This window comes from Martes martes, assembly GCF_963455335.1.
Source record: "Martes martes genome assembly, chromosome: 15".
Taxonomy (NCBI): domain Eukaryota; kingdom Metazoa; phylum Chordata; class Mammalia; order Carnivora; family Mustelidae; genus Martes; species Martes martes.
This window is the reverse complement of record NC_137903.1, coordinates 6,187,697-6,213,054: the sequence shown is the minus strand read 5'-3', so window position 1 is coordinate 6,213,054 and position 25,358 is coordinate 6,187,697. Positions and strand designations below refer to the sequence as shown.

Here is a 25,358-nt window from a genome sequence, read left to right as displayed (position 1 = left end):
ACAAGGCAAGTTTAAAAATTCTTTATTTGAATCTTAGACAAAGAACAAGTATTGCATTGTGAAGACTTGCTTACAACCGCCTAAGTCTGTTGTCACGGTTTCCTGACGCACCGTAAAACCGACGCAGCTACCGCAGGAGAGAAGGGCGCCTCGGTCCTCGTCGTCCTCAACCTGCTCATTTAGCGCGGATGCAACCTCGGAAGGAAAACCCTGGTGGAAGGCTCGGCGGGCGCTCTCTCCCCTGGCTCTGATGGCTCCGCGGGTGAAGCATGTGGGTCTTAGCCCAGCCACGCTTGCCAACGTGATGAGAAACGGGAAACGGGTGTCTTAAGGCCAGGAGTCCCTGGGAGTTTTTATCTAAAGTCCTTTCCCCTCTTATCTAGACGACTGACCTGGCAGTTAGGGCTGAGTGTGAGTTGAATGGGCTGATGGACCCTGACTGTGAAGAAGTCACCCCGCCGGTGACTTTCTGGGGCGGCCCCCCACCTAGATCAAGCCTCTTGGTTTAACTAGTGGTCACGAGCGGTGCTGTCTGCTGACCCTGGTAGATGATAAACTACGATTTATTTACTCCTTGGTTCCCCAAACTAACATAATTAAGTCCCTTAATGTGGCATACCTCTTATGCTTAAAGTCAGCAAACCGCTATGTCAAGACCGGTGTCCACTATTCGGCAGTGGCTAGCCACGACATGATTCACACCCAGGACCAAATTTCCTGATCACGATGCCTTTGTCAGTCTTTTCATAATCCGACAGATAACACAACTATTAGAACAAGCTGCTCAAAGCTCTAGACTTATCTAAAATAAACTTTGTTTTAAGCTTAGTCACTAAAAATATAAGTTAACAGGCTACACTCTGATTTCTATTTCAGGTGGGAGAAAACGGCATTTCTTTTATGTGCACAGTTCCATCTGGACTCAAGCAACATGTTTGGGTGGTCCAGTGCTCTGTTTTCCTAGAAAATAAAAATCAACCACAACCTCTAGGGGTAGGGGACACAGAAGTTGCCCCCCTCCCCCGATGTGACTAGGGGTAGGAACGAGAATCTCTCACATTTGCTTTCTTTAGGCTTTATTCTTGTTTTTAAGGTATGTGATATAATTAGTGCTCATATTAGCAGCAAAGATCCTAATTTCTGTAAATCAGAACGACTCAGGAAGGACAAAAGTAGCATTCTGGTAAAAATGTGGGGATGTAGAGGTGGTGATAAGCATCTGTCGATTCCAGCATGAAGTGATCTTGAGAGGTGAATGTGCACGAAACAGCCAATGGGATGAAAGGCTTCGTTCAAACTTCAGTTCCTGGGACTCTCCCGCCGGAGGCGGAGTCGGCCCATGTGGGTGCAGTGGACCAAGCTTAACTAGGTGGAAATTGTCCTTGAGGTCAGGCTGCGGAGGACATGGGGTCAGACTGGCTCGTCAGTAAAAAGGGGTGACTTCTACGTAGCTGAAAGTAGAAGTCGCTTGGGAACTTTTCAGTGTTTGAAGGTCAAATACGGGTTTTTCCCTGTGCTCTTTTTCTGTCAAGTTTTATAACCTGAGCTGAGTGAGAGGGCAAGAGCCAGAAATTAGTGCAAATGTCACAAGGAGCTGGAGAGGGGTCTGGCTTCCATCGCGCCAAAGGCCGCAGCCACGGCCGTCTCATCGGGGTCACTGCTGTGCCGACGGGGGCTCGTGCCCGGGGTGGAAGAGGCAGGCCAGGAAGGTTTGTTGGGACGGTGTCTCTTTAAAAAGGATAGAAAAATCAGTTTGAATCCCAAGTTGCTTGTCTGTTTCTAAGTCCTGTTTATTCAGCGCTCAAGAATGACTCATAACATTGCTGCTTTCAAATACCTCCGTGGCTGCTGCCTGCTCACGAGAAAAGGCCGAGACGCGTCTGCTTGGTGCTGGGGCCTGTAGGCATTTAGAGAAAAGTTCAGAGATGCTCTGAGATTTTACGGTTACAGATTGTTTTTGTTTTTGTACTTGTGAAAAGATAAACCTCACCCAGTAATGTAACGGAAAGCTTCTAGATGACAAGCACGGCAAACTTTTGATTCAAGATGATTCTTTTAGAAATCCCAGCTTTGGAGAGAGGCTATTCACACGACCAGGCTGATGCAGCCGTTCGTCGGGCGCTAGCCTGAGCGGGGGGGGGGGGGGAACCCCGACGCCTGACTCAGTAGTTAGCGCGAGGAACCATCTGCTGCCACGAAGCCTCCGCACGCGGGGCTCACAGGCAGGTGGGAGAGCCGCTCCCGGCCACGCCCGCCAGCACTGCATGGGGGAGAAGGGGTCGGGGAACAAAGGGGACAGAGTCCTCTACCCCATGGGTGGACTTGACTCCTCTAGTAGATCTGATTATCCCACAAGCTTGCAATATCCCACTTAATAAAAAAATAAATTAAGATACTGATATATATCCCAGGCTGCAATCCCCAAAAGGCAATTTTATCCTAAAATTCAAAAAGCAGCTTAATATATTCATCAGGCAGAGCCATCTTCTCTCTCCCAACAGGCCGACCGGGTGCGAGCACAGACACTATGTCAAAACCGCTTGGGGGTGGGGGGGTTGGCTAGTGAGCTTTGACGGCAGTTACGAAAGCGGCTGACTGCTTCGCGGTGGCTGTTCCCTCCCTTCCGGGACTTCGCCCCGAGGAGAAGCCTGCTCCCTCATCTCAGAACGATCCCCTCGAGAACCGGTAACGGGGAGAAAGCGGGCGCGGCTCCCAGGCTGCCGGCCCCCGCATCCCCACCCGTGGGAGAGGCGTCGTGGGGGGCAGATGTGACACGACTGCCACCGTCGGTCAGACCAGTCAGGGACGGTGTGCGGAGAGTCGGAGCACGGGAGAGGCGGCAGTGCCCGTTAAGGCTGTGCCCGCGACCGCCGGGACAGCTCTGACAGCCCCAGCGGACCAGCAGCTTGGGAACGACCACGGCCCCCGTCCCGCCGGCTGGGCCCCGGCCGCCTGCTCGGCTGGTGTGCACGACCGATGGGAGGCGCCGGGACGGGAGGAGACGCTCCAGAGAGAAGGCTGTCCTCCGCCTGCAGGTCTTGTCCGACGGGCCCGGCGCCCGTTAGAGGAGGGACGGCCCCGGGAAGGGGGTTCCCATGTGGACGTTGCCCCGACAGCCGCACCGGGGGCCCTGTGGCCTGGACTCTCACAGGCTCGTGCGGGGCGGGGCGGGGGCAGAGCGAGGCTCGTTAACGAGGCCGAACCCCAGATTCCCGGGGAGCCGGGCAGCAGCGCGCCCCGCCGGCCACACGGAGTCACACGGATCGCAGAGCACATCTCATGAGCTCGGGCAGAGGCGCCGCTGTCCAGAGGTTTCTTCGGGATTATTCAGGAGCCGGGCCGGCCCTCGCGGGCAGAAGGGGGCCGGGGCACCCCGCAGGACTCGTACCGACGGTCTTTCCTCCTCCCGTTCGGAGCGGGGACTGGAAGGGACGAGAGCCGACCCGGGCAAGCAGAATAGGGTAAGAAGCCACGTCTGCAGAACCGGGTCTAGCAAGAAAGTGCGAAGTTTCGTAGAAGAACAGGAAGACTCGCTCTAGAAACTGAAGGCAGAACATCAGTGAGAAGAAAGTCAGGGTAAGTGAGAGCGGAGGGAATGCAGTAGGGCTGGGTTTTTTTCAACCCTGGGAAGACAAAAAAGTTAATTCCTTCGCTGTCTTTTCACTGGAGAAACTTGAGATTCTCGCTGTATTGTGGGACGCCCTCCCCGAGCAGGAGTCTAAGCCAGCCTGTCCGCAGAGTCTTGAGGAATAAATACTTGTCAATTCTCCCGAGGAGAAAAAACTCAGCTGCTTAACAGCACGCTGCGTGTCCCTCAGCCGAATTCGGTGTCATCGTGTGACGTGTTCCGGGTGGGGATTCACAGCAAAGCTGAAGGGTCTGTCCCGGGGTCCCTGCGGACCTGCACCGGACCAGTAAGGAGCGCGCAGGAGCACATACGCTAACCTGCAGGGGCCTCCGAATGAAGGCTGCCGTGGCTTTCACCCTCCGCTCCGGGCACATCCGAACCTGCAGCGTGTTGAGCGTGTAACGGAGCCGGCTCCCGCCCACGGCGCGCGCGCTCTGCCCTGCCCTGAGCGCTCCGCCCTCGGCCCTCCCCCGGCGCCCCGCCCGGTTCTGCACACACCGGGTCAGGTGGGAGCCACGATTCCCTGGCCAAGACCAACTTTACGCAATGGGGATTTTTTTTCCCCTTTTACTAAAGCTCTCAATTGTCTTGACTCTTTTTGGGACATTTTTCGCTGTTCTGGTTTTGAAATCTATTTCCAATGAGCACTATATCCACAATGGACTGGCTTTAAATTAATAAAAACTCTAATTGCTGGGAACATTAGTGAGCTGTACAGCTGTAAATAAAAATCTGTCAGTAAGTGAAATGGCAGAGAAGGGAAGAAGATCTTATTTTAAAGATGACTATTTAAACACAAAAGAAGTACAGAAGGAAAAGCAATTGAGAAAGGTACAGGAAAAAAATCGACACCGGGCAGCAACGGAGCACGCAGGCAGCGTCTGCGGCCGGAGAAAGGTGGTCTCCCTTGTGTCGGAATGTCAGTGCTTTCCAGTAGAAGGGCAGACGGTGAGAAACAGCTTCTGTCACTGTCGCTTGAACCCCAGTGCGAGGCAGCTCTCTGCCGGCCACCAAGAGGGCAGACAGGAACAGGTCTCTCCCCGGCTCGCCAGGGTCCCACCGTGTTTTCGGGCGCAGCCTCAGAGACTACTGTAGTGACTCCGGGATGGTGCTGACAACGTGGGCTGCCTCCGGGGCTGCTGGCGGGGAGCCGAAGAACGTGTTGGTTTGATTCCTCTGCTGATCTCGGAGATAAGGGGGAACCGACGAGCTCTTGATGTGGAGGATCCGGGTGTCCATCACCTGACAGTCAATTTGCATCATCACTTCGTAGTCCTGCCCATTGATGACGTTCTCTGTGGGGAGGGAGACACACAAGGAATAAACAGTCACCCGCATGTACGATTCTACTGTAAGCTTCCACCCCAGAGAGAACCTAAGTAAGCTTTATGGGTGTGAACTGCCAACGGGCTTTCAAGGGACAGGGGGACTCCATCAGTCACTAAGCAGAGCGACAGCTGGGGTAGGTGCTGGGACAGCCTGTCCTCCCAGATCCTGGCTCCCAAACTGGGAGGGTCTTGGAGCAGTAGCAGAGTCCACCCAGGGCTTCAACAGCGGGAAGGAACACTTGTCAGGAGAACCAGCCCACTGTGTGCACGGTCCGCGCGCTCTGGCTGAGATTACTGCCTCCCACTCATCAGCAAGGTTTCTAATTTCAATAAGACACTCCTGGCTACAAATTTAAGGCTTGGCCTTAGCAGCACGAAGTACAGTGAAGGCCGACAGCGGGGTGCAGACACGGCAACGATGCTCTCGCCCACGGGATAGTGTGTGATTCCAGAGTTCTTGATTCTCGGTGCAAGAGACAAGGACGTTCCCGATCTGGGACTAGAGGGAGCGCCGCAGGACTCGCAGGTGAACTAGAGGCCAGTTGCGGAGGGAGCAGGAAAACCACACAGGGCCGCGCGCATGTACCACATCTGGGGGAACTCATCACACGTTTCACACACACATGCTCTTCCTCAGAGGATGAACACCCTATTTTAGGGAGAGGGCCACATTACTTCCTGATTTGTAATTCTGGGTAGTCATTTTCCACCTTGTAGTCAATGAAACTTGGGTATAAGACTGAGGAGAGATTGTAAGTAGACGGTCTCTCCAAGCCCGGCCGGACATTCACAGCGGTGCAGTTAGAAGGTGGGCGAGTGTGGAATAACGCTGGCATCTGTTTGCATGTCCCCCGTGAGTCCGGAAATGGGAGTGGGGACTGGACGAAGTCCTAGTCTTACTGTGTGTTGATGAAGATGACCTACAGCCAGCCAGTGACTTTTAAAATTCAATATCTGGCTTCTCTAGGACCAAGAACTGAATTTAGAAGTAGAATTAATATTTTTTTGTTTTTACTTCAACACTGTACACACCAATTATTAGAAATCTAGAGGAAGAAAATCCAAAGTTTGACATTTGATCTTCAGATTCCATTGTTATGTTTGGGAAAATTAAGCCATGGAGTGTGTCACAGTTTAGGACTTAGGGAAATCCTCTAATCCAGGGGGTCTTAAATTAGGGTCTAATGAACAGACTTCAGGGAGTCTGTAAGTTCCCTGGAACTGCATGCAAAGTTTTATTTGTGTGTTCATTTTTCTGGAGAGGAGCCCCATCAGATTCTCAAAGGGGTCTATGACTTCCCCAAAGTTGAAAACTATTGGATCCAATAACCCACCAATTTTAAGTTCCTCAAGCAGATGTTGTAGTCTGTGTTAAAGCCAAGGGAAGACATAATTCCTCCATTTCTACTTTTATTTTTAAAGTAGTCTCGGTTGGTGATTAATTTCTCATTACAAGTCTTATAAATCTCTTCTATTACCGGTAAAGCTAATCTCCTCCTTTCCCAGCCTTACTAGAGAGGATGAACAGCCAGTTGCCCCTGTGCACTTACTAAGCCTCCTGTTCTTTAAGACCGTCACTGTGGACACTTCGGTTTTATGAGTCCTACCGATATGCAATGAAAATTGAGTCATTTGCTTTAGCTTTTTAAAAAACTGAGGTGTAACTGGTATGAAATACAGTATTTTAGTTTCAGGTGTACACCTTGGTGATTCCACATTTATATACATTGCAAAATGATTGCCACACTAAGTCTAGGTACCATGTGTCACTATACAAAGTCAATACAATATACTGCCTGTAGTCCATGCTGTGTATTAAATCCACAGGACCTAACTTACTTTACAACTCTAAGTTTGTACTTCTTGATCTGTTTACCATTTTGCTCCCTACTCCAACCCACGTCCCCCTCTGGCAAGGGGCAGTCTGTTCTCTATGAGTCTGGGTTTGGTTTTATTCTTTAGATTCTACATACGAGTGAAGTCACGCGGTATATGCCTTCGTCAAAGTCTGCTTATTTAAATTAGCGTAACATCCATTAGGTCCATCCATGTTGCAAAAGGCAAGATTTTGTTCTTCTTTGTGGTCGGATACGCTTCCACTGTATATACATATATCACACACGCGCGCGCGCCCCATCTTTATCCAGTCAACCGTCAATGGATGAGAAGTTTGTTTCCATAGCTTGGCTCCTGTAAATAACACTGCAGTGCACACAGGGGTGCATGTATCTTTTCAAATCAGCGTCTTCCGTTTCTTTAGATAGATAACCAGTAGTGGAATTGCTAGATCACAGGGCACTTCTCTTTTTAGATTTTGAGAAACTTCTGTATCATGTCCACAGTGGTTACACTGGACTGACATTGCCATACAAGATGGTTTCATGGTTTCAGGTCTTCAAGTCTGTAATGCACTCTGAGTTAATTTTTCTATGTGGTATAAAATAACGGTCCAGTTTCATTCTTCTGTGTGTAGTAATTTAGTTTGCCCAACACGATTTACTGTCTCTTCTCCCTTGTGTATTCTTGCTTCCTTTGTCAAAAATTAATGAACCTGTGGTTTTGATTTGTTTGTGGGAATGCAAGCTTGGTGCAGCCACTTTGGAAAACAGCATGGAGGTTCCTCAAAAAGTTGAAAATAGAGCTGCCCTGCGACCCAGCAATTACACTACTGGGTGTCTACCCCAAAGATACAAATGTAGTGATCCAAGGGGCACATGCACACGGATGTTTATAGCAGCAATGTCCATAACAGCCAAAGTATGGAAAGAACCTAGATCTCCATCGACAGATGAATGGGTAAAGAAGATGCGTGTGGTACATACATACATGACGGAATACTATGCAGCCATCAAAACCGAAATTGTGCCATTTGCAACAACGTGGATGGAACTAGAGGGTATTAAGCTAAGTGAAATAAGCTGATAAGAGAAAGACAATTATCATATGATCTCCCTGATATAAGGAATTTGAGAGGCAGGGCGAGGGGTCGTGGGGGGAGGGAAAAATGAAACAAGATGGGACCGGGGAGGGAGACATAACCATAAGAGACTCTTAATCTCATGAAACAAACTGAGGGTTGCTGGAGGGGAGGGAGGTTGGACAGATAGGGTGGTTGGGGAGAGTATGTGCTATGGTGAGTGCTGTGAGTTGTGTAAGACTGATGATTCACAGACCTGTACCCCTGAAGCAAATAATACCTTATATGTTTTTTAAAAATTAACCATCTATACAAAGGTTTACATATGGGCTCTCAATTCTATTCCACTGATCTTTGTGTTTTTTGCACTAGTGAGATACTGTTTTGATTATTATAGCTTTGTGTTCTAGTTTGAAATCAGGCAGCATCATACTTCTGGCTTTGGTCTTTCTCAACATTGCTTTGAGTAGTCAGGGTCTTCTGTGGTTCCACATAAATTGTGCAAGTACATGTTCCAATTCTGTGAAAAATGCTATTGGTATTTCGATAGGAATGGCAGTAAATCTGTAGGATGCTTTGGTTAGTATGGATATTTAACAGTATGAATTCTTCCAGTCCATAAGCATGAATCTTCTTTCCACTTACCTATATCTTCTTCAATTTCTTTATTAATGGCTTATGGTTTTCAGTATATAGGTCTTTCACCTCCCTGGTTACGTTTATTGAGGTGTTTTATTGTTAGTAACACAATGTAATTGGGATTATTTTCTGAACTTCTCTGACAGTTCATTATTCATATACAGAAACAACAGATTTTTGTATATTGATCTTGTATCCTACAACTTCACTGAATTCATCACTACTCATCCTTTTTTTGTGGAGTCTTCAGGGTTCTCTATTTTGTAGTATTATGTTGTCTGGAAATAGTGATAGTTTTACTTCTTTCTTCCAATTTGTAGGCCTTTCATTTCTTGCCTAATTGATGTGGCTAGAGCTTCCAATACAATGTCGGACAGAAGTGTAAGAGCGGGCATCCTTGTTCTGTTCCTGCTCTTAGAGGAAAAGCTTTCGGCTCTTCACCATTGAGTATGACATTAGCTGTGGGTTTGTCATATATGGCCTTCATTATGTTGAGGTATGCTTTTTTTTTTTTTAATTAAAAAAATATTTATTTTAGAGAGAAAGCTCATGAGTGCAGCAGGAAAGGTAATGGGAGAGGGAGAGAGAGAATCCCAAGCCGACTCCATGCTGAGTGCAGAACCTGACCAGGTGCTCCATCGCACAACCCTGAGATCATGACCCAAGGCAAAATCAAGAGTCCCTCAACCCGCCCTTTCTTTTCAAATTTGTATTTAAACTCTAATTAGTTAACATACAGTGTAATACTGGTTTCAGGAGAATTTAGTGATTCATCACTTATGTGTAACACCCAGGGAGATAAGCTCTTTCTATAACTACTTTGTTTAGAGTTTTTATAAGTGGATGTTTGATTGTGTCCAATGCTTTTACTGCATCTTTTGAGATATGATTTTTATCTTTCCTTTTGTTAATGTGGTGTATCATATTGATTAATTTGTGGTTGTTGAACTGTCCCTACACCCCTGGGATGAATCCCACTTGATTGTGGTGTATGATCATTTTAATATATTGTTGCATTTGGTTTGCTCATATTTTGTTGAGGATTTTTACATCTATGTTTATCAGGGATATTGTCTTACAATTTTCTTGTGGTGTCTTTGTCTGGTTTGGGTATCTGGGTAATGCTGGTCACGTAAAATGAGTCTGAAAGCATTCCTTCCTCTTCAATTTCTTGGTAGAATTGGAGAAAAACGGATATTAAATCTTTAAGATGGATATTAAATCTTTAAATGTTTGATAGAATTCACTAGTGAAGCCATCTGCCCCTAGATCCTTTTGTTGTTTGGAGGTTTTTGATTACTGATTCAATCTTCATAATTGCTCTACTCAGACTTTCTATTTCTTTGTAGTTCAGTCTTGGAAAATCGTGTTTCTATAAATTTATCCATTTCTTCTAGGTTGTTCAATTTGTTGGCATATAGTTTTTCATAGTATTTTCTTATGATCCTTTGTATTAAACTCTCATTTCTGAAATTATTTATTTGAGCCCTCTCTTTTCTTGGTGAGTCTAACTAAGGGTTTGTGTAGTTTGTTTATCTTTTCAAAGAATGGGCTCTTAGTTTCACTTATCTTTCCCATTATCTTTTTAGTCTCTATTTCATTATTTCTGTTCTGATCCTTATTTCCTTCCTTCTACTAACGTTGCGCTTTGTTCTTTTTCTAGTTTCTTTAGGTGTAAATTGTTTGAGATGTTTCTTGAAATAAACCTGTATCATTATGAACTTCCCTCTTTTGCCCATCTCACAGATTTTACATTTGTTTTCATTTGTTACTCGGTATTTTTAAATTTCATCTTTGACTTCTTCTATGACTCAGTAATATGTTGTTTAATCTCCACGTATTTGAAGTTTCTCTAGTTTTCTACTTGTAACTGATTTCTAATTTCATACTGTTGCAGTCAGAAAAGATGCCTGAAAGGACTTCAACCTTCTTGAATTTACTGAGACATGTTTTGTGGCCTAACATGTGATCTATCCTGGAGAATGTTCCAGAGGTACTGGAGAAGAATGTTTATTCTGCTGCTTTTGGATGTAATGTTCTGTCTATGTCTATTAAGTCCATCCAGTCTAATGTGTAATTTAAGACTGATGTTTCTTCTATCGGTTTTCTGTCTAGATGATCTATCCATCAATGTTTCTATGAAGCAGGCGGAGTAGCTACCTCTCTCAGACGGGAGGGAGCGGCCTGTGTGAGTGATGAACCTCATGAATCTTCAGCCTTGCCCTGGCTCTTGATTGTCTCTTGAACTTTGTGATGCTCTAAAGCACCAGCTAATCCTTGAGACGCACCTGTTTTTGAGAGTGTGCCAAGGCCTGTCAGTGTCCCGGGGGGAGGAATCTCACTTAGCACCTAGTTTCAGGCAGTTGAAAGCAAAATCCCTCAGGCCAGCAGCTTTTAAAATATGCAAGTAGATACGGTCCTGTGGGCTCTGAGTGTAATCCCTGCCGGCCTCCAGACCAGGAGTCCGGACGTACGGCCCGGGCAGCAGCTGCAGTAACTGGGGCTGCAGAGGAATGTGTAAGCTCCTTTCTGGCAGGTCTCGCAGAGCTATAGTGAGGCCAAGGGGCTGTGCACGAAGGTATCTCCTGGCCTTCATTCCCTGGGAGCACCTCATTAGCCTCTCGATGTGTGGGGAAACCCGAAGCCTGTGCTTCCGGCTGAAGCTCCAGGAGAGCAGGTCTTCTCCTCGGGAGACCGAGGCTGTTTCAGTCCGCTGTCCATGCGGGGCGGGAGGGGCGGCGGCCCGCCAGGACCTGTATTCCCGACTGTACCCTCCCCCGGAGCTCAGAGATACCAGCCCCCTTGGCCACTAGAGCCAGGCAATCGAGGGGCGTCCCCCGCACAGGCCGAGTACACCGGCTGGCTTGGACTAGGCAGGGGGAGCGCACGGGGGCCGGTCATACTCACAGGCTGCGGAAAGGCAGCAGGAAAGTGAGCACGTCTGTGGGCTTTAGGACCGGAGCAGGAGAGCGCCGTGCCTGAGTGAGCGCCGCAGCCTCGGCGGGGAGCGGGAGAAGGCTGCTGACCTCGGCCGGCTGGCGCGGCGCTCACCTGCCCCGGCCTGGGCGCAGGACGGCGCTGCAGCTGCCCGCACGCTCCGGCTTCAACAAGGCAGGGGGAGCGCGCTGCATCCACGTTCACCTACCTGTGCGCTGGGCGGGGGCAAAACTGGCATCACCAGGGCCTCTCTTCTGAGGAGAGTTTCAGCTGTCCCCTGCCCCTCCAGCTTTTTGACCAGAAATGAATTTCCTTCTAGCTGGTCCAAACATTTTCAAACAGCTGTTTTTCCCCTGGGTCTTGGGGTGAGTGAGACTGTAAAGTAAGTCCTTTAAATTCTGCAGCACTTTGGGTCTCCTGGACATCGGCCCCATTCATTTTTTAAGCCAGATGTTTTGGGGGCTTGTTTCTTCAGCGCAGATCCCCTGGGCTGGGGTGCCTGATGCGGGGCACCAACCTCTTGGTCCTCTGGGGAAGCACCAGGCTGGTGAGACCCTCCCCTGTTGTGTCTCACTGTGCCAGGGATGGGGTTTTTGGTAAGACGATGTGTCTACCTCTCTTACCCGTCTGGGGTCTTTCTACCTGTTGCGGTGGGGAAGCAGTTCATCTAGTTTTCAAAGGGAAATGCCCTTACGCAGCTTGGTGTGGCTGTGGGAGGGGAGCTCAGGACCTTCCCACATTACCACCTTGTGCAAGTCATTTGCTCATCCTTAGAGAACTGCATCTGAATCCTGTAAGTCGGCCAGTATCTCCTATCAGAGTGTTTCTTTTCCAACTACACAGGCAGCTGCAGCCCTCTGGAAGAGAGACGACGTGCTAATGGATTTGGAGCCATTTCATTTAGAACGTGTGCCAGGCTCGGCTTTCTAAGTGTCACACCAATCATTTGCTTTTGGAACCAGAATCACTCCCTGTTTTAGAAAAATGAAAAAGTTTGTGTGTGTGAGTGCAGGAATGCACACATGCACACAAGGGCATACATGACCAGATAATGGAAAACACGTGTATTGGAGACATGCAATACACAGTATTAACTTTTACTGCTTTTCTGGATTAACTTGGAATCCAGATGACAATTTAAAATCAAGACTAGGTGCCCTCATATAGCCCAAACCACCTGCAAAACTCATTAAGCCCATGTGCCGGAGAGAGAGAGAGAAAGAGAGAGAGCGAGCGCGTGTGCATGCAAGCGAACACATGAGTGGGGGGGAGGACAGTCGTGATCGATCCCAGGACCCCAAGATCATGACCTGAGCTGAAGGCAGACGCTTAACCGACTGAGTCACCCAGGCACCCTGGAATGATGCTGTTATCTTAAGTCCAATGACGAGACTCAGATGAGGCATCATCTAGGCGGCCATAAAACTGGGTTCTGTTCTTCACTGCCTTCTCAAGGCAGCAACCTCTGGGGCAAGGAGGCGAGCAGCACTATCACAAGACTGCCACAGAAGATGAGAATGCCCTCAGCTGAATTCAGGAAGCCCCTTCTGCATGACAAGTTGGGTACTCTGGGTAGGAAGTGACCTCCTGTGGGGAGCATTTTAACCACTGCCCGTCACCTGCGCCTCCTATGCATAAAGAACACAAGAGCAGGTTCTACTGGAGAGAGAGAACCTGAAGGCTCTGCTGGCTCTGGGAGGCCGGTGAGGACAGGCCTCTGGCGGGGAACAAGGAAGGCGGACGCTCGCTCGCAGCACAGGCCACGTCTCCACTGAGGTTGCGCAGCGCCCTTGTCCAAAGAGCATCAAGGTGCAGGGACTCTGACGGGGGGTTCGGGGTGGGGGGCGAACATCCCCCTAGGAGCTTGTGAGAGCCGAGGTATGTGACAGGACTGCTAAGCTATTTGGGGGGTACTTAGTGAAGACAGACATTGCAGAAAATCAGCCCAAAAGGAACGGCACGGAGTGACATGTAAAAGCTCACTCTCCCTCTTCTATCAGCAAACCCGTGGGTACTGCACGAGAGACACAAGGAATCTTCTGTTCTGGGCCTCCTGAAGTAAGCAAAACGAGACGAAACACTGATCGGAGTCAGAAAAAAGGTGTAAAAAAGGAATACTTCAAATTCAAAATGAATCAGGCATATAAAAAGGAAAAGAAATGAAGGGCTTTGGATATGAACACGCAGCTGTGATTTCTGAGGAAGCAGAAAAGGCGCCTGGACACTGGAGGTGGAAAAACTCCGGGCAGTGTGGAATTTTGAACAGCCTGTAAGTGCACAATAACTCAGAATGGCCTGCCAAGAGACTGCTGGCTGGGAGGTGACTAACACACACATGCCAGAACCTTGACCAGAAACAGAAGTAAAGGTCCAAAAACTTACAAGAGACTTTAATCTTAAAAAGTCACAAGATTTCAATGCTTTGCAGAGAAGCATATAGGATAAAACATTTCTACTGGGAATCAGACGCTAACCCTAACAAGTAGTAGTTTGCTCTGTGTCAGCTAGGCTGCGGACAGGCAGTGATGGGCTGTTGGTATCTGTGCCTGGATCCGCTGGTGGATTGGGGGGGGGGTGTGCATGTAGGGGGAGGCATGGAAAGGAGATAAAAAGCCACCAATTCACAGATCACAAGACCAACCAAAACAAAAGCAAAAATAAGGGAAGCAGCCTGAGAGGGGAGACCTAGTAGTGGAAGGGAAAGGAAGGTGGGAATACAGTGAACAACGAAGTGGTGTAGCGTCACAGTGGACGGAGGCTTTCCAGAACATCCATAAGCTACTCCACTAACCCTAGTCCACCTTCCCTCCGGTTCTCAACCTGAGTCCTGCTTCTGACCATCTCAATACACCGTGCGCTGGCTCTGTGGGCAGTTTTTCCTCTACTGGGAAAAGCAGCCCCCTCTGTCTTCTTCACCCAAATTCCCTATCCAGTCCAATTCTCTCAATCCTTTAAGGCCCACTTCAAGTCCCACTTGAAATGAGAGCTCTGGTATTGATTTTTTCTTTATAACCAATATGTGAATGTCCAGCTTTATTGAACACTGTCAAAATACTTACAGAACAGAGTTTTGGCTCCTTGAAGCCATGGCCAGCACTTCTGAATGAGGGGCAGGGGGTGAGTGGTGCAGCCAGAGCCTCTCCCCCCTTGGCCGGAAGAGCACGCGCTCTCGCTGCACATGCAGACGCAGCTGTGCCCCCGACTTGAGTCCTTCTGGAGACACAAGGAACGCGGGCAACCACGGGGAGTTCCTTGCGATCACCGTGTCTGCCCTTTGCCAGAAAAAATTAAAAGCAGAGTGTCTCTGATGGGGATGTTGGGTTGGGAGTGTCCAAAGGCAGGGAGACAAGCAGGGAGGGAGGAATATCATATATTTCAGTGTGAGACACACCAGAATCTGTTAAATATTATTCAGGTGTTATGGACACTGAGCAACTGGGAGTCAGATGAAAAAGTTTACCTAATTATTAGATCTTCAGTAATTTCACAAAAAATGTGAGGGCCTAGAATTATGTATACAAAAGCCATTAACCCTGACAGGGCACACGGCATGGTGATGATGACAGGAACTACCAGAATTTACCGGGCAGGGGCCGGGATGCCAGACAGTCTGCAATGCCCAGGGACAGTCCCACAGCTCATACTCACATAGGTTAAAACAAAACGAAAACCCTGATCATTATTAATCAAGATAGAACCTCACTGTTTTACATTTAAATTACTTTTACATAGGTTTTACTAGGCAGTGTGGCTTCGGAATACATTCTTATAACTATTCCACTATGCTGGGAATATTGTTTCTTTCTGAACTCAAGAACAGTGCATTTCAGAAAATCACATCACCTGTGGCAAAAACCCTCGTGGTGTCTGGGGCGGCACCGGGACACACCAGTATCAGTCTGCATTTCTCACTGCTGCACTTAGTGATAGCCCGCATCGGTGCAAGCACCTGACTTCTTCATTCCCTCTTCTTCTTCCTTTTTTTTTTTCAAGATTTTTATTTATTTATTTGACAGAGAGCACAAGTAAGCAGAGTGGCAAACAAGGGAGAGAGAGAAGCAGGCTTTCTGCTGAGCAGGGAGCCTGATGCCCGCGGGGCTCGATCCTAGGACCCTGGAATCATGACCCGAGCGGAAGGCAGCCGCCCAACCAACTGAGCCACCCAGGCGCCCGTTCACTCCCTCTAATATAATACAAGCATTATTATATATAATGCCTCAACATTATAGAGTCATGAATTCAACCAATATTTACTGAATTTCTACCATGTGCCAGGTACTAAGGATCAAGTAGTAAATGAAACACGGAAAGAAATTCCTGTCCTCGTAGAGCTTAATTCTTGTAAAATGAGAGAGCAGGGAGAGACAGAAAATACACATATGGAGGAAAACAATGCACGGAGGGTGGTTAGGGAGTGGGGGGGGAGGGGCGTGCAGTTTTTGACACAGTGCCCGGGGTGCCTCTCCTAGAGGGTGATCTCAGAGTAAAGACCTCAGGAGGGGAGGGGCAAGCCGTACCGCCATCACGGGGAGGGTCACGTGCACATCTGAGATTTTAGTGGAGAAGAGCAGCAAGTGGGAAGAAATGGGGTGAGGACTGGCGGAGAAAACGGCTAGAACTGCAACTTGGGGAGCTGTTTGGAGACAAAAGACAGATGGCATCCTGGGACCAAATGGTATCACTCTCGAAAGAATGATGGGAACATGTATGTTAAGAAGGATGACCATGAAGAGAAAAGGGAAGTTTTGTGGCTTCATTCGATCACTGAGCGTACCTCTGAGAACCAAACTCAATTTGTAACCAACTTTCCTTCCTTCCCAGTATTTGAGCACTGATCCCAGGCCGGGCACTGTTACAGACTCATAAACATTAGCTCCCAATTTCTGTACCCAGTTAAACCTGGGGAGCATTTTCTAAAGGACAATGTCAGTCAACATTCACACAGTGCTTTAAACTGTGAGGAATTACAGAAAAATGGTTTTTTTTCCCCTTACCCAGATTACTGGACTGTTGCGAAAGCAGAACTTAAAGTATTTAAAACATTTAAAATATTGGCAGTCCAAGACCGCGGCATAGGAAGACCCTGAACTCAACCTCCGCCCATGGACACACTGCGCCTGCATCCACACACACAGCAGTTCGTCCCAAGGACACACCGAGGGCTGACTGGGCAGCTTCTGCGCAGTAAACCACGGAGGGAGCACACACAGGATGGTGGCAGAGGGAGACATGGTAATGACGGGAACCCCACCCCTGGTGTGACGACCTGCAGCAGGAAGGGATGTCACTGAAATGATACCACACACTTGGCCACCGTGGGGCACAGTGAAAAAAGAGCAGTTTAAAGGGCAACTAGACTACAAGTGAAAGAAACCCACTTATTAACCCTACAGCATCTGCCCAAAGGGTAGGAAACCGCTGAACTCTCTCTGGGGTTGGAGGGGTCAACCAGTGCCACTGTTTGTGTCCTCTCCCCCCAAATCAAATTATAATAGCTCAGGTGCGAACTTGAGTCAGGCGCTCTAGCCAACCTGCTAGGGTTACCCTAGTACACCCCGGGACCACACCCGCTCCAGCTGTCCATCCCCCCAGGGTGATTCCAGCATGGCACCCCCAGGGACACCTGGTCTTACCTGATCTAGGTGCTCTGCCAAGAACGGCCCCAGAATAGAGCACCCTGCGACCCCCCCACCCATCACCTCAGCTCCACGCATTTGCCAAGGTGACCCCAACTCAGCAGGCCCAATGGTCCCTCTCCCGCAGGCCTGAGCTCACGCAGGCTCCCCATGTCCTACCAGGGTGGCCTCAGCACAGAGCGCTCTGGGACTCCTTGGCTCATGCGCCCACTAAAGATCCAGTCATCCCACCAAGATGATCCCAGCGTGGAGTGTTCTGGGACAGCCTGGCCCATACCTGCTCCAGCTTTAGCTGGTCTGCCCAAGCTGCCAGGCGTACTACACATGACACACTCCCACATAAGGCCACTCCTTTAAGGCCAGGAGAGGCAGCTGATCTGCCTTATGCACAGAAACAAACACAAAGTCAAGCAAAATGACGAGACAGAGGAATATGTTCCAAATGAAAGGACAAGATAAGATGCCAGGAAGAAAACACTAATAAAAACAGGGAGTAAGTAACTTACCTGACAAAGAGTGCAAAGTAATAGTTGTAAAGACGTTCACCAAACTTGGAAGAAGAACGGAGGAACACAGTGAGAACTTTAACAAAGAGTCAGAAAATATAAGACAAAAGTGATCACAGCTGAAGAACACAGTAACTGAAATGAAATACAGGAGAGGGAATAAACAGCAGATTAAATGAGACAGAAGAATGTATCAGTGATCTGGAAGACAGAATAGCAGAAACCACCCAGCCAGAATAACAACAAAAAACCTTAAGAACAGTTTAAGGGACCACCAGGACAACAACAAGCACGTGAACACTCCTCTCACAGGGGTCCCACCAGAGAAAGAGCTAGGGGCTGACGAAATAATGGCTGAAAACTCCCCTAACCTGAGGAAGGAAACATATAGCCAGGCCCAGGCAGCAGAGCAAGTCCAGTACAAGAGGAACCACAGATCCACACTAAGACTTAGCATGATAAAATGGTGGAAGTTAAAGAGAAAGTCTTACAGGCAGCAAGAGAAGAATAGACACAAGGAAACCCCGTAACTACCAGCTGATTTTTCAGCAAAAACTCTACAGGCCCGAAGGTAGTGGCGGGATATATTTAAAGCACTAAAAAGGAAAAACTTATAACCAAGAATACTCGAACCAGCAGGGTATCAGTTAGAATTGAAGGAGAGAGAATTTCCCAGACAAGCCAAAACTAAAGGAGTTCATCACAACTAAACCAGCTTTACAAGAAAAGGTCTTCTTTAAGCAGAAAAGGCCAAAACTAGAAACAAGAAAATATATGAAAAGAAAAACATCTCACTTGTCAAAGCAAATATATAGTAAAGGCAGAGGATCAGCCATTTAAGAAACTAGCCTGAAGGCTAAAAGACAAAAACAGTAAAATCAACTATAACTACAGTAAGTGGCTAAGGTATACACAAAATAAAAATACATAAAATATGACATCAAAAACATAAAATTTGGGGGGGGTGTAGTGCTATTGCTTTTTCAGTGAGTTCAAACTTAAGTGACTGTCAGCTTAAAACAGAAGACTGCTATATGTGTACTGGTTGACAGAGATGAATCATATGGGAAACGCAAACCAAAATTCTACAATACACACACAAAAAAGAAAGGAACCCAAATATAACACTAAAGAAAACAAGCCACAAGGGAAAAGAGCAAGAGAAAAAGAAAAGAACAGAGGAAAAACTACAAAAACAACAAAATGGCAATATTACTTATCAATAATTACCCTAAATGAAAATGGACTAAATGCTCCAACCTAAAGACATAAGGTGACTGAATGGGGGTGGGGGGGGCGGGAAACAAGACCCTTCTATAAGCTGCCTGCAAGAGACTCACTTCAGATCTAAGGATACAGATGGTAAAGGGATGGAAAATGATATGTAATAGGGGAAAAAAAAAGCTGGAGTAGCAATACTTGTATCAGATGAAAGAGACTTTAAAAAAAAGATTCTAGGAGAGTCTGGTTGGCTCAGTCGTTAAGCGTCTGCCTTCAGCCCAGATCATGATCCTAGGGGTCCTAGGACTGAACCCCATATTGGGATCCTTGTTCGGTAGGAGACCCTCTCCCACTCCCCCTGTTTGTGTTCCCTCTCTTGCTGACTCTGTCAAATAAGTAAAATCTTCTTTAAAAAAGTCAAAAACAATTTTCTTTTCTAACAAAAGACAAAGAGGGTATTATAAAATATCCAAGAAGGATATAACATTTGAAGTATTTATGCACCCAACACAAGAGCCCCAAAATATATAAAGCAAATATTAACCAACCTAAAAGGAAAAATTGACAGTAATACAACAATAGTAGGGGACTTTATTTTTTAAATTATTTTTTAAGGATTTATTTGTGAGTGACCATGTGTGAGTTGGGGGGGAGGAGTAAAGGGGGAGGGAGAGAGACAAGCAGACTCTGTGCTGAGCATGGAGCCCAACATGGGGCTCAATCCCACCACCTCAAAATCAAAACCTGAGCCAAAACCCAGAGGTGGACGACCAACTGAGCCCCCAGGTACCCCTACTAGGGAACTTTAACAGCCTACTTACATCAAAAGATCATCCAGCCAGAAAATCAATAAAAAACTTTAATACCCTACTTACATCAAAAGATCATCCAGCCAGAAAATCAATAAAGACCCAGCTTAAGTGACATATTAGACCAGATGGACTTATTAGATATTTTTAGAGGGGCACCTGGATGTCTTAGTTAAGTGTCTTGATTTTGGCTCAGGTCATGATCTCTGGGTTGTGTCAGGCCCACCTCAGGCTCTCAGCACAACATGGAGTCTGCTTGGTCTGCTTGAGATTTTCTCCCTCTGCCCCTACCCCCTGTTCTCTCTCTCATCACTTTTATTCAACACAGTATTAAAAGTCCTAGCCACAGCAACTAGGCAAGAAAAAGAAATAAAAGTCCTCCCAATTGGAAAAAAAAAAGCAGCAGAACTGTCACTATTTGCAGATGACAATGCTACATATAAAAAATCCTAAAGACTCTACCAAAAACTATTAGAATTAATGAATTCAGTTAAGATATAGATACAAAATTAACATACAGAAATTCACTGCTTTTCTATATACTAGTAACAAACCAACAGAAAGAAATTAAGAAAACAATCCCATTTACAATTACATCAAGAAGAGCAAAATACCTGGGAATAAATTTATCCAAGGAGGTAAAGCCCTGCACTCTGAAAACCATAGAAAACTGACCAAAGAAATGGAAGACAACCCAAATAAATAAATGGAAAGAAATACCATGCTCACGGACTGGAAGAATTAATAGTTTTAACTATTAATTAACTATTAATTAAACATCCATACCAAGTAAAGCAATCTACAGATTCAATGCAATCTCCATTAAAATACCAATGGCATTTTTCAGAGAATCACAACAAAGAATCTGGGAGATTTGTATAAAACCATGAAAGACTCCAAATAGTCAAAGTGATCTTGAGAAACAACAACTAAGCTGGATGTGCCATGCTGCCTGATTTCAAACTACAGCACAAAGCCACAGGACTCAATACAGTAAGGTACTGGTACAAAATAGACACGTAGATCAATGGAGAACAGAGAGCCCAGAAATAAATCCATGCACAAATGGTCGGTCTTTGATAAAGCCAAGAATCTACAATGGCAGTAAGGACAGTCTCTTCAATGAACAGTACTGGAAAAACTGGGTAGCTACATGCAAAAGAATAAAGCTGGACTTCCACATTATACCATATACAAAAACAAATTAAACATGGGTTTAAGAGGTGAATGTAAGATGTGACACTGTAAAACTCCTAGAAGAAACCATAGTCAGGAAGCTCTCTGACATGGTCTTAGGAATATTTTTTTTGGACCAGTCTTCTCAGGCAAGGGCAAGAAAAGCTAAACTAAACGGATGGGACTACATCAAACTAAAAAAAGCTTCTGCACAGTGAAAGAAACCACTGGCAAAACAAAAAGGCAACCTATTAATGACAGAAAATATTTTCAAGTCATACACCTGATAAGGGGTTAATAACCAAAATATATATAGAACTTACATAACTTAATATAAAAAGGACAACCCAATTAAAAAATGGGCAGAGAACTTGAATAGAAATTTCCCCAAAGAAGACATGCAGATGGCCGACAGGCACATGAAAAGATACTCAACATCACTCAGCATCAGGATATGCAAACCAAAACCACAATGAGATACCACCTCCCAGTTGTCAGACCGGCTGTTATCAAAAAGATAAAACATAACAACTGTTGGCAAGGATGTGAAGAAAAGGGAACCTTCATACACTGGCGGTGGGAATGCAAACTGGTGCAACCACTCTGGCAAACAGTATGGACGTTCCTCAAAAAAGTAAAAGTAGAGCTACCCTATGATCCAACAATTCCACTTTTAAGAATTTATTTGAAGAAAACAAAAACACTACTCTGAAGAGATGGAAGTACCACTACGTTCACTGCAGCAGCATTTACAACAGCCAAGATACGGAAGCAACTGAAGTGTCCATCCACAGATAAGTGGATAACGAAGACGCGGTGTTTATGTACAAAGAAGTTTTATCCAGTCATAGAAAGGAATGAAATTTGCATCTGCAATGACATGGATGGACCTTGAGGGTATTATGTTTAGTGAAATAAGACAGAGAAAGACAGATATTGGATTTCACTTGTATGTGGAATCTAAAAAACAAATGAACAAACAGAAAACAAAACAGAAATAGACCCGTAGATAATATGAAACTGTTGGCTAGTTTGTAACTGTTGGTTAACAGAAGGGAGAGGGATGGAGGTGTCAGGCAAAACAGGTGAAGGGATCAAGAGGTACACACTTGCAGTTTTATTAAATCCAGATGTAACGTACAGCGTAAGAAATATAGCCGATAATACTGTAGTAACTATGCAGGTCATTTTGTGATGTATAAAAATATCAAATCATCAGGATGTACATGTGAAACTAATAGGATATCGTATGTCAGTTATCTTTCAGTAAAAAATATATACATGTATATATATACATAGGTAAAATATCAAACAAGTGAATTTCCCCAGAAAGGCCTTTTCTTACTACCAAAACTCAACCAGCATCCCCAAATCACATTAGTCCTTTTCCTCCAAAGCACTTGTCATGCATATAATTGAACACTGGCTTGTTTACTTGTTTAATGATGTCTGTCTTCCCTACTAGATCACCAACTCCATAAAGTCAGGAAGGGTATCTGTTTTATTCACCACCACACGCACCCAGAGCTAGTATCACGCCTGGTACCCAGCACTCAGTGAAAACTACAGAAGAGGACCTTCGCGTTAGGAAGGCTGTCCTCTCATACTTGCTAGTTATGTCATCACATAACGCTTTGCTTTCTGAAAGTTCCACCATTCTTGGCTCCAACCTGAGAAAGTGCCAGCCCAGAATGGTTGCGGAAAGTGTGCTAGCAGCAAAGAGTTTCTAACATCCTCAAATATAAAACCAGTCCTATTAAGACCCTGTCTCTGAAGCACAGCCAAAGTCACTTCTCTTCAACCTCTAGTTTATATACTGAATTCCTCACCACCAACAATGATTCTTTTGTTATTATTATCACTGAAATATAGTTGAGATACAATAACAATGAATCCTTTAAAGGTGACCAGATGAAATTTATCCCTTGGGAAATTCTGCAGCCTGTGCTACAAAGGTCTAAGCTTTATATATGGTCAGGTCAAGTTCTTACTTCTTCTCAGGTCCAGCTCCTCTAGGGCTTTTGATAGTCTCCTAGGATAATTTCAGGAAATCTGCCTGATCCCATAATGATATTAGATTTGCTTTTCTCTGGACGTGCCTGCTCTTTCCCCAAGAATGCTGCCCACAAATGTGAGCGGCTGCTTCAAGAGATCATAGAAGAGTTCTGTTTCATTGATCTTAGACAGCTCTCCTGAGATTAAAAAGGGTATAATTAATAGGCTTATTACTAATTTCTTCAAACTGAGTTCCTGAACTACCAAACTAACATCTGATTACATAATTTCAATTGTTGCCCCCAAACTGAAAACAGATGAACTTTAGGTATGGGATCCATTAGAAGACTGGGTTGGGGTTAAAATTTATTTAGGCAGATTAAGGGCGGAACTTCTGCTATTACTGCTACTGGGTCAGAAAGCACTCTCTCCTCTAAAACACTGTGCTCTTAAACTGCACTTAAAATTAATGTATGGAATTCCACACACTTCTCAGCGCATTAAAATATCTTTCTCTGCAGTGTTATCCTCTACAGTAGTTCTCTGCCCATTGTGTTGGTCAGACTCAGGTTCTAAAGGGAGTCACTGAATATGAATTTTAGAGCATAAAGGATCCTTAAAAGGATAATGAGGCCCGTTATTACCAAATGACTCCCAGCCTATTAAAAAGCCTAGAAAAAAAAAAAAAGCCTAGCATACTTTTTATTCATCAAAGGGAATCCTGTCCTACAGATTTGGATTAAGTAGAGGATTCCTTTCCCCTCAAAAAAAAAAGGGCAGGAGCAGAGGTAGGAGGTGTGGAGGGCAAGCTCACAGGTCAGTTTTCAGAACATCGCTGCCATTCTGGGTGTTATTTTCTCCACTGAAATGTCAGAAGTTCTCAGACTGCATTAAACTTGGCTGCTTTTCAATCACATAACATTCAGAAAAGCCTAGGCATTCGAGAACGCTCATGTGTTGACTTCCCTCAGTTACTTAGAGCTGATAGTTCTGAAGGCTTATAGAAGTGAAACTAAGGGAACGGGTCTTCATAAAGGTGTCTGGATTTATAAACACCTTTACTGTTTTAAGCTTTGCGACATGCAGCCCAGCGTGCAGGCAAGTTTCATTACCGACAGGGAAAACCCAATATATGCTGAGAATCTGAGACTGCTCATTCGGTCTCATTCTTAGCTGAAAGCTGGGTGCTGAGTCATTTAAGATTTTACTTCTTTGAAAATTAAAAAAAAATTATCTCTTAGACACAGAGATCTTTGATAACAAGTAGGATTTTAAAAAATCGTAGTGAAGAGACGAATGCAGATACCACTGATAGGAAATACAAGCACAGAAAAGAAGGGATTGGTGATTGCCTTCTTCGGACCTTCCTGTAAAGGACTGAAGCTCACTTGGGCATTTTCAGTGTTCACACTTGGCAGATCAATGATCAGAACAGATTCTGGAAAAAATGGAAGGAAGGATTTTCCTTTTGCTAGTTTTGGAAACCAATCTAGAGAAGCCTAGCAAAGAAAAGAGGAAGGATCTCTACATTATATAGAGAAGAAGTACTGGGGGACGGGTGACTGAATGGCTAGCAAGGTCACCACCAAGAACAATGAGGTCTGTCCTCTGCTGTGAACCGAGGTCCCAAACCAAACCGATTAGGAATGCACTGGCTGCTACCCTTCTTCAGATACAAAAGAAATGGCTTAGTGACTGCAGAAAATTTTTGATCTCCGTAACACAAAGAAATTTGGAATATATGACTCTACACGTGGAGGGATTTTTCCAATCAGTGAATGCTGACACGCTACCACGTATGTCCACATACAGCACCACTTAGGAATCTTAGAACAAATGCACCTTTTCCAAAAATTTATCATGATTTTTGAATTATTATAAAGTGGAACACAGACAAGCCATTGCTTGCTGTGGTTATACTATTATTCTCTGAGCCATAAAAAGTTACTTTTCTTTTTAGCGGGGAAGCCATTTTCTCACTCCCTCCTGCTTCTGTTCTTTCGGAAAACAGCAGCACTCGTGTTTGCAAAGCTCCTGGATAAATGCCTGGTAGTGTGGCTCTGTAGGCAAGAAACCAAATGGCATTTTGGAAAATTTAAAGGTGGATTAACCATAAAATGCTCTGATCAATAAATGTCCTCCGACTTGCTAAGGAATAAGCAGGAAGAGAGTGAAGGACAAAACCCAGGGTGACGTCCAGCGCAGAGAAGGATCCTGCTCTGGTGTGGTTTACCAAACTCACAAAATGGAAGGTGTTCGCTTGTAACGGAAGACCCGCCACGGTGAAAATGATCAATACTGAATGAAAAATGGGCAAAACTGGAGAGATGTCACATTCCAGTGCTCCACTCAGCTGTGACGGTGACAAAGACCGCTGGAAACTAAAACCTAAGCGTCAGTCCCCCGAGGCCCTTGCGGAACGTAGGCAACACATGCTCTGAGAATAGCTTTGAGGGCAAATGCCCAGGGATTCCTGGGTTTAACTATGACACTCAAATCATAACGAGATTTTTTATCAAGGATGTCATTTTGATTTTTTGAACTCAGAATTTCTCATGCTCTCTCG

General features: G+C 45.7%; 1 protein-coding gene across 2 annotated transcripts in view; it reads right to left on the bottom strand.

Annotated features, from left to right (window-relative positions):
• Positions 1 to 1,071: 1,071 nt before the first annotated feature.
• ATF6 (activating transcription factor 6) overlaps positions 1,072 to 25,358 on the bottom strand; it is a 209,964-nt gene continuing 185,677 nt past the window's right edge. Inside the window, exon 16 of one of the 2 annotated variants that reach the window (XM_080824008.1) lies at positions 1,072 to 1,897. In XM_080824008.1, coding sequence (XP_080680134.1) covers positions 1,857 to 1,897 — 41 coding nt within the window. In that variant the 3' untranslated portion in view covers positions 1,072 to 1,856. Of the gene's footprint in view, positions 1,898 to 4,189; positions 4,924 to 25,358 lie in introns of those variants that run through there. The other variant, XM_080824007.1, reaches the window with a different exon arrangement.